Source organism: Diabrotica undecimpunctata, chromosome 3 (genome assembly GCF_040954645.1).
Source record: "Diabrotica undecimpunctata isolate CICGRU chromosome 3, icDiaUnde3, whole genome shotgun sequence".
Classification (NCBI taxonomy): Eukaryota; Metazoa; Arthropoda; class Insecta; order Coleoptera; family Chrysomelidae; genus Diabrotica; species Diabrotica undecimpunctata.
The window spans coordinates 39,895,171-39,905,137 of record NC_092805.1 but is presented as its reverse complement, the minus strand read 5'-3'; the positions used below and the strand labels follow the sequence as shown (position 1 = coordinate 39,905,137).

General features: G+C 30.5%; 1 protein-coding gene across 1 annotated transcript; it reads right to left on the bottom strand.

Annotated features, from left to right (window-relative positions):
* Positions 1-356: 356 nt before the first annotated feature.
* On the bottom strand, positions 357-9,539 carry LOC140436723 (uncharacterized). The gene is made up of 2 exons (XM_072525778.1): positions 9,392-9,539; positions 357-1,403 (listed from the first exon to the last, which is right to left on the bottom strand). Exons 1-2 carry the CDS (start codon positions 9,452-9,454, stop codon positions 495-497), a joined length of 972 nt encoding a protein of 323 aa, XP_072381879.1. The 5' UTR covers positions 9,455-9,539; the 3' UTR covers positions 357-494.
* Positions 9,540-9,967: the final 428 nt, after the last annotated feature.

The following is a 9,967-nucleotide window of genomic DNA, read 5'->3' as shown; positions in this document are numbered from 1 at the left end:
GCCTAACCTAACCTAAACTAACCAAATTGCAAACAAAAAAACCAACTTCGAATTTCAAGTACAAAATATTTATTAATTCATTTAGCTAGTAGAAACCTGTAAAATTCCTATACTTTACTATAGGAAAAATTCATTTTATGGCCGCCATTTTTAAACCGGTTCGAATTTTTTAAATTTTAAACATTAGGGGTAATCTACTCAACAATCTGTTTAATTATTCGAAAAAATTATTCTCCTATCTATCACCGTTTAGGAGAAGTATTGCGCACAAGAAAAGGGCTTAGCCTTTTAGTATATAAGATTCAGGATTAATGAAAAAATTTATTTTGTAGCAGGTAAAAACAAGAAAAAATTAATTTAAAACTTAATATTTACTATAAATAATATGGCATTTATTAATAAAAATAAAATTTACAATTTGGCAACTATATACATATATACAAAAAAATACAATGGTCCCTAATAAGATATAGCTAGTATGAAAATCACTATTATCATTGTTCGTTGTAATTATGTAAATACATGTTATTATTATACGATGTGGGCACGGGGTGATGAACAACCTGAGCTTCGTAATGGGAAATTTGAGCTGGAGGTACACTAGACACTGATTGTAGTTTGAACTGGGGTTGTGGTTCAGACTTTAACTCTGTTTCTTCTTTAGATGATTCCTTTTCACCCTTTTTGGTTGTAGGAGAAGTACCATTTTTATGCGTCTTAACATGTTTAGTTAAATGGTCTGATCGCATAAACCGTTTGGAACAAATAGAACAAGCGAACCTTTTTTCACCGGTATGTGTTCGCAAATGCCTTTGCAATTCGTCTGATCGTGTAAACCTTTTACCACAAAATAACCAATTGCATACAAAAGGCCTTTCCCCTGTATGCCATCTTAAATGTGCTTGAAGGTGTGAAGTTTTTCCGTATACTTTATCACAGCCGGGGTAATGGCAAATATGAACTTTCTTAGCACTGGGTTTCTTTAGTCCATTTTCTTCGTTTATACAATTGGGACACTGACACTTAATACACCGCCTTGCCTTGGAAGAAAATCCTATCTCGGGTTTTACCATCATCTTGGATGTGAATGGCATATAATTAGTCTGCGGCCACTGATACTGTTGATTAATACTTTGATGATTCGGTTGGTACCCACTGGTTGCAATATCGCCGTGTGGAGGAGAATGTTGAAACCAATATTGGTTGCTATAAGCATGAGTATAACTTGGCTGATAATGTGGAGAATACTCCAATGGAGATCGAGAGGTTTCCATAGGGATTTGAGAAACATAACCGTCGCTGCTGCATGATGTTGTGGAGGCAGGAGAAAGCTGCGTATGTGGGTAAGTTTGGTGGGTGTATATTCGATTACATGTAGCTGCCAGAAGATTAAGTGGATTTATCTGCAACAAAAAAAAAGATAAAAATATTTATATATTTTTAGTTAATAAGCCTATTTAACTCAGAAACTAAATATTTTAATGCATCACGTCAAAAAAATTAGATCTAGAATGACACATTTTAATTCATGTTATTCGTATTGGGTGAAAGAACCATAGAACACTCATATATTATATTAAAATATGTTGCGTAAGTGATTGCAGTATATTACTGGATTGCATAATTAATAGAAAAAAACTTTAAAAATTATGTAAAGATTAATAATTTATATTTAAATCTATACTTTGAAAGTGTATTCTAAAATTTTGTCTAATTTATATTATAGGGACTGTAAGTACGATTTACAAATCAAAAATTGGCGCTAACAAAAAAGTTAGAGACTGTTTAATATAAAGACACCGGTAAATTTAAAATAATTGGGTTAAATTTTAAAGTTAAAAGCAGCTCTTAAGCAAAGTCTTAAAATATGACATAGATGTCTATAATATTTTTTCGTCGCCTTCAAACAGGCATATCACTCAATGAAGAGGACACACTTGTAATAAAAAATTTGTAAACTGCATAGACATTTTTGAAAAAATGGTACAGAGATAAATACAAGGCCCTATAAATCCGAACAACAGGTGGTAAATCAAATACAAATATGAAATATATAATATATAATTTCAAGAACCACCTTAATCCCAATATCTCCGCCTACAGCGTCTTCAATGGACAGGTCATCTATTTAGGACGGATGAAACAGGTTTCCAAAAAAACTGTTGAATGCAAGAATGCAGGGAAGAGACCTATTGGAAGACCGAGAAAACAATGGAAGGTTGATGGGGATGAGGACCCCAGTAATATCCTTGGTCGTTGATCGTGGAGGATGAAGAGGTTTGCTGAAGGAGGCCAGGGCTCAAATTGGACTTTAGAGTCATAGGATGGTTAGATGGAGTTAAATTTTATACAACGAAAAGAATATTCTTCATAATCTTTTCTTAATTAAACGTTTGTTTTATGAAACATATGAGAAACGGGTAAATATGTTAGAAAACGGAGCCAAGGCAGAAAATGTTAAACCACGGCTATAGAAAATGGACTTTTGGAAAGTATTACAAACACACAGATAGAGCGTCAAATGGCTTTTAGGACAGTAAATAAAGTAGAAGAAGTTCGTGAAACCAAAGTAAGTGGGTACACAATTAAAAAATAATTTAAAAAGCTAGTGTGAAAGCATACAGGTAAAAAAATTTAAACATTTTTACATGCCCTCTAGTAGCATGACCAGTCTTTGTTAGATAACATCATCAAAAGTAGAATGATGATGATTGGAGTTAGTTTTACGACAAGAGAGCCGCATTTTCGTAAACTTGATTGATGATACACTCAATTATAGTGTAGCATGTTTTATGTCTAGGGTCTTATGTTTATGTTCAGATCCGAACATTCTGCAAGATCATGTGGTACTTTTCAATCCGTATATTGGAAAAAATGTCCTATTTATGTAAGGCAATGCTAGCCCGTCCATGGCTCTATGTAAATGACTTTTAAAACCAAGTGGAAATACCATCCATTAATCGGCATGTATATTTGCTTGACTTAATTAAACATGATAGAAAGAAGACTAGAAGAATAGAAACAAAGTCAAGAATTTTGGCCATTTAAAACACCAATTTACTGAGAACTTGGAAATGGAAGTGAAAATACCATCCATTAATCGGCATGTATATTTGCTTCACTTAATTAAACCTGATAGAAAGAAGACTAGAAGAATAGAAAGAAAGTCAAGAATTTTGGCCATTCAAAACACCAATTTACTGAGAACTTTTCTAATTGAAATCTGAAAAAAACAGGTACAAGGAATGATCGATAACATGATTCATAAGAAGTATGAGAAGGCGGGTAATGTCAGTCACAAAGGCTCATGGTCTACACTTAATAGTCTTTAACTGAATCAATTGAAGATGGAGGAGCTGTTTGTCTCAAGTTGGTCATTTGGAATTATATCTGTACTATCAATTTGTCTCAAGTTGGTCATTTGGAATTATATCTGTATTTTCTAACTTAATAATTTTAACAGATTTTAATGAAGATGGCTTATGGCCTTTATTTTAAATATGGAGAATTTAAAATTTCTCAATACAAGAATTATTATGATCTAGAAGGTGAAAACGTACGTAGAATCTATTTTTCTATGATTTAAGATCTGTTTGTTAAAGGTTTACCAGTTTAATTGAGGTAAGTTTTTGGGCAGTCACCACATGTAAAGTGATAATCTCTTAAGTGTAGCTTAAGGGAAGAAATGTAGCTCATTAAATAGATAAAAAGTAAAAAAGAAATCTTTACACATGGATCGGTTCTTTGTGCTGCTTTTGATGCCAAATGTATATTTAATTAATACTTCTAGTAGCAATGTTATCATTTGTCCTTCTTAAAGATTGTTATTGTTTCAAATAAATATTAAAATATACGAAATGAGTAAATTGAGATGTATCCAAAAATTTAATGAAAAATTGAAGATTGAATTAAACAAAAACGGTATAGACTATCATAAAATCATAGAAAAATTAAAAAAATTAACGGTAAAAAAAACTATAGTTGAAATGGTCAATTTGTCAGATGAAAAATATTAGAAAATTCATAATTATAAGTGAAGTAGATCATTCAACAATTGTAAAATTTGTGGAATATAGATCCAAATTTATGAATATTACAAGATCTTTAACTAAAATATAAAGTTTTTTAAAATGCAGTGCACGTTTTTTTAATATATCCTGTATACATACTATTATTAATTTCATAATATGAACTAAGTATGTATATTCCAAGACAAGAGATTAAAACAGATTTTATGTATCAACCAGTACCAAGTGAGACCTAGTGCGCCTGGCGAATTCGCCAAATTATAGAAAAACTACACTATTTGAAAAGCACTCATTTATCAATATTTCAGAAATGCAAAATATTAAAAAAGATACCAAGACAGGTCAAAAATACCAACAGTCAAATTAAATTTAGCTTTTCTTATTTGGGATAAAAGCAACCTTGATGACGGCACCATGCCGTCGAGACGAGATGACGTCATCCATTTGTTTTTTTTTTTAAATAAAAACCTATATTTTTTTCTGTCAAATTTAAATAGACAATGAAATTCTATTAACAAAAATATGTAGGTATAACTATTGCTTTAAAATTAATATCTTGGTTGAGTTTACCGAAAGTACAAGCTGAATATAGCCGCAAATGTCAAACATGGAACAAAAAATTTCAGTTTAACAGTGTTGGCATGTTTTTAAAATGTAGATGCTGTATGCTTCAAATACAAAAAGGTAAAGCTTTAGAAAAGTACATTTTGTTTATATTATGTTATGAATTCTGCAATTTTTTATTTATATAAAACAAGAATGAGTAAATATTTGTTTCTTTGGAGATTTAATTGCAGTTAATTATTAGAAATTTTTTTGGCAATTACCCTTTGATAGATTAGGGAATAGATTTGGCAATCGTCAAATCAGCAGTTGCCAGATTGCAACAGATGTTTGCAATTAATCTGGAGAGAGACAAATATTTACTCGTTATTCTTTCATATAAATTAAAAATTGCAGAATTCATAAAATACCATAATCGATATGTAATTTTTAAAAGTTTTCTCTCTTTATATTTGAAGCATACAACAGATGCATTCTAAAAACATCCCAATACTGCCAAACCGAAATATTTTAATTCTTGGTTGACATTTGCGGCTATATTCAGCTTGTACTTTCGGTAAACTCAACCAGTATCTTATAACTATTAGATATTTATTTAAATAACCAAAACATTTTTTTCTGCTTTTAAAAATTAAATATGGTATTGAAACTGTCAACTAATTATTTGACTTTAGATACCTTGTATATTAAAAACTACTAACGTTAGAGCAAGAGTTATACATAGTTCATAGAATTTTACTGTCTATTTTATTTTGATGGAATGGTTATTTATCGGTGGAGATAATTTAGGTTTCTATTCAAAGTATCAAAGTATTCAAGGTATCAAAATACAAACATTAGTAAATTAAACAAATTTTGGTTTTTTGTTAGTGAAAAATTCTTCTAATAATTTAATTTTATCTGACTCATCTATATTGACAATTCAGACATACATTATACATTTTAAAGTAGACGACTTTAAAATGATATTGCCAATATTGTTGAGTTGTGTTCCTGGGACGACTTTACTTATAAGATAGTCCATTCGATTACATGAAATCAACTTTAACTTATAATCCATAGTAAATTATGAGGGAAAAAAAAAACAGGAAAAAACCTCATAATACTATCCCGACATGGTAAGTATTTGGTCGTGCATTTAGTTTACCTTCAATAAACACCAAATTCTAATTTTATATGTTTGTTATTTAAAAAACATAACTGATGTATCCTCTATATGTTACTGACTTACCAATACTGGTATTTTCCTTTTAATAACTTCCTCTTTCAAGGAAAACTTCTTTTTGAAGGTAAACTAAATGCACGACCAAATACTTACCATGTCGGGATAGTATTATGAGGTTTTTTCCTGGTTTTTCTCTCATAATTTACTATGGAATCACTAACAGGAGAATTATTTTACTGTCATCATGGCATGTATTTATCTTTTTAAAGACGAATTACATGCTATGATCTTTTCTGACGGATATTCTCAAGTTAAAGTTGATTTCATGTAATCGAATCTTATAAGTAAAGTCGTCCCAGGAACGCAACTCAACAATATTGGCAATATCATTTTAAAGTCGTCTACTTTAAAATGTATTGTGTATGTCTGAATTGTCAATATAGATGAGTCACATAAAATTAGATTATTAGAAGAATTTTTCACTAAGTAACAAAAAAACAAAAATTTGTTTAATTTACTAATGTTTGTATTTTGAGAACGATTTCCGAAGTGGAAATTGAAACGTCGATAAACGTACTTTAACCTTTAATTGTGGCTTATTCCCATTTAAATAGTAATTGCTTAAAAATGCCACAAGAAAATAACTTCAGAACAATATCAAATTTTTTTTCTTCCTGCAACTGTTCCTAGACAAAATTTAAAAATATTTTATACCAACTTAGTACACGTTACTTGATTAGCACATGGAATAAACAGAGTAGTGGCAGAAATTAGAAAAAATGTAGCGGACGTTCTTATTGGTGATTTTTGCGAAGAAATACATTTAGAACCAAGTATTTTTGTGAGTTAATTTTTTTGCATATTTGCCTAAACCTAGATATAAAACAGATTATACTTTATCAAAATGTCTTAAACGTTATTTATAATATTGTAATAACACTGATCAACTAGAGATACATAAACAGCCTGAAATGCAACAGAAAAAACAGCATTTATAGAAAGGTAGAGGGAAGGATATGCTCTACACACAGAAAACTAAATTTACGATCGTACCTTTAAAAAACATTCGTCATATAAATTTATGCAAAACAAATTACAGAGTTGAGAAATATAGTTATCTAGGAACATTTGTGAATGAAAAAGCAACAATAAGAATGTCTCCCAGCCTAATCTACTCTAGTTCTACTAAGGTCTAGAACTAACACTACAACTTATGAAATGTTTGTTGTACATTTTAACCTGCTGTATGATGAGTCTTAAATATCAAGTACACAATTAGCCAAAAAAATTAAAAAAGCGAGTGCATTATTAGGTAACCATTAAAAGTCCTAAACTGCAATATGTGCTTGATATCTCTTTCTTGATAGCTCTGTTCGTCATGCATCTAGAATTAAACATAAAACTCTTTTCTAGTTTCATCTGTTTTTCTTTTTTAATTTGGTCTCTTTTAATTTGGTTTTTCTTACTGTCATAATACCACCTGGTTTATGATGTTCTTCGATTCCTTTTTTCTAGATATGGTGTCTATTTTATAATTTTGTACTCCATCCTATGTGTCCCGCAAACTCATACTTAAGTTTTGTGACTGTATATGTTATGTTCTGTATTTTGACTTGTTTTTTTATTTTGTCTCGTAGATATGCATCCAGCATCGCTTGAAGTGTCGATGTTATTTTCTTCATGAGTATCCAAGTTAGATTAAAAATCCGAAATCGTTTATACATAGCTATTTTTTTGTTTTTAATACATGAACTAATCTTCATATGAAATAATAAAAAAAGTAAGAACTAAAAAGCGATACCAAATGGAAGAAAAACAGCTTAAAATAATCTGCTATGCAGACGACGCAATACTACTCTCTCAGAGTGAAGATGATTTACAACGTATGCTGCACCAATTTAATATAACCGCCAGGAAATTCAACACGTTAATTTCCCCAAAAAAGACAAAATGCATAGTTATACCAGCAAATTTATGATGATATAAATTGTGAGCTGGAAGGTCAGATAATAGAACAAATGATGGAGTTTAAATATACATTATCTAGCTACGGAAAGCTCTAAACGGAAGTGGAAGATCAAGAGAATAGAAGGAAAGAGATGAAAGGCAGAATTTACAATACAGTCATCAAACCAATAATGACATACGCGGCAGAAACACGACCTGACACATAGAGGACAAAAATAATGTTAGAAACAGGAGAGATGAAAACACTTCTTTTTCAAAATATCACCCAAGGTGAAAAATAAGGGAAAAAATGACATGGTTGCGAAACTTAAGAGATGGGTTGACTGCAAATTCTATCAACTATTTTGTGCAACTGAATATAAAATTCAAATGGCTATGATAATAACTAAACTGCTAATCAGAGAAGGGGCCTGAAGAAAAGAAAAATCCCTATTTTTAGAGTCCGAACATCTAAATATATAGATATTTCGATTGCAATTAAAAGGAACATAGAATAAGATCTAATTAGAATAACCCAACATTAAAATACACTATGATGACCAAGCAGTGATGAAATTACTTAAGATAATCAACTTAAAACCTCCACATTATTACAATTACGAAATAAAAATCCCACAACGATAAATGCCCCACATTACCTATATTCAAAATTATACAAAAATGTCTAAATTAGTGATAGATTACGTCATAAATTACAATATTTAAAACACAAGTATATTAGCTTCCCCTTTGGAAGAAATCGTAAGCACATTGAATTGAAATATGAATTTAAATGCAAGAAAAATTGCGCCAAACTTTTACTTTTATGAGATAAAGTTGCAGGCTCGTGAATTTGTCAAGTTTAAGAAAAAGCTATTAATTTAAATTCAAAGGACAAGCATCTTAAAACTAGACACAAGTTGTATTCATAATAAGATCAAGCATGCAGTCCTCTTAAAAATATAATTAGTTTATTTATTAGTAAAATTAAAACCAGGAAGAATTAGAAAAAATATTGCCTCTAAATAAAAAATGCTTCAGCAAACGAAAATTTAAAAAAAAAATATTAGAAAACATCAAAAATTATGAATTTATCCATCATATTTTTCAATTAATTTGGAATCTTTGTGAAATCCTTAAATAAAATATTAATCAGAAAAAAAGGAATAAAATTAAATGTTTTTCTGAAAACAAGAAAAAGAATAAACATGTATCCCAAAAAAATTGCTGTATTTACACGTAAATGCGTTAAACTATAATTATAGTAGCCACTGTAGTTCCAGTTCTCAATAATTAAGATTCAAAATAAAAAGAATCACAATTTACTCAACTTGACTCAGTTGTTTAGAGATAAGTAATATAAATATAAAATAAAAAGTAAAATAAAACGTTTTTGAAAGGGTTATTGCAGATGTATACAAATTACTTAAAAGAAAAAGTTCACATGATTAGTTATACGTTTTAGTAAAGTATGAGTAAATTAGGAAACAAATTATACTAATTATTAAGTTTTTTTATAAGTCAAAGCGCACCCAACAAGTCGGAACAGCTACTGAATGAAATCAACAACCACCTTATGACCGAATCCCTTCAAATGTTAATCAAAGAACAAAATAAACCAACAGTAAACAACACACTAATGAGGGGTTATTCCATTTCCAAGATTACTATGATTAAAATCACGCACCTGATGCGTCTGCGCTGCGCCACCTTGATGATACTGATGTAGTGGAACCGAAGATGCCATCATCGTGGACTACTCGACAAACTCGACACTTAAACGATGCACTAATAACTGAGTTGGCTGAGATTGCGGCGTCGCCTAGGAGAAACAGATGACGATCTTGATGACCGGGGGCGTGGATGCGCAAGGTGGTTGCGCAACGGTCTAGCTCCGGGCCATCCCGGACCCGTAGGGGATGTTGAGAGGGAAATGTGTCCTTACTAAGGTCGAAGGGCAATTGCACAAATCTAAAGATAATAATTTCCTAGCTGTCTTTTCATAACGTATTACTACCAGGTCGCATTACACAATGTACATGTGTATTTGCATATTGTTAACACCGGGTGGTAATGCAGCTAGGAAAAGTATTCAAGAGATTAATATTAATTTTAATTTCTCTATATATACTGTTTGTAGTATATTGCTGTTATACAACAAAAATTTGTTTGAGAATATTATTTAAAAAACGGAATTAATAAAAGATTCACTTTTGTTCTGTTTTGTTTTGTAGTTATTAAAGATATACATAGATAAAGAACA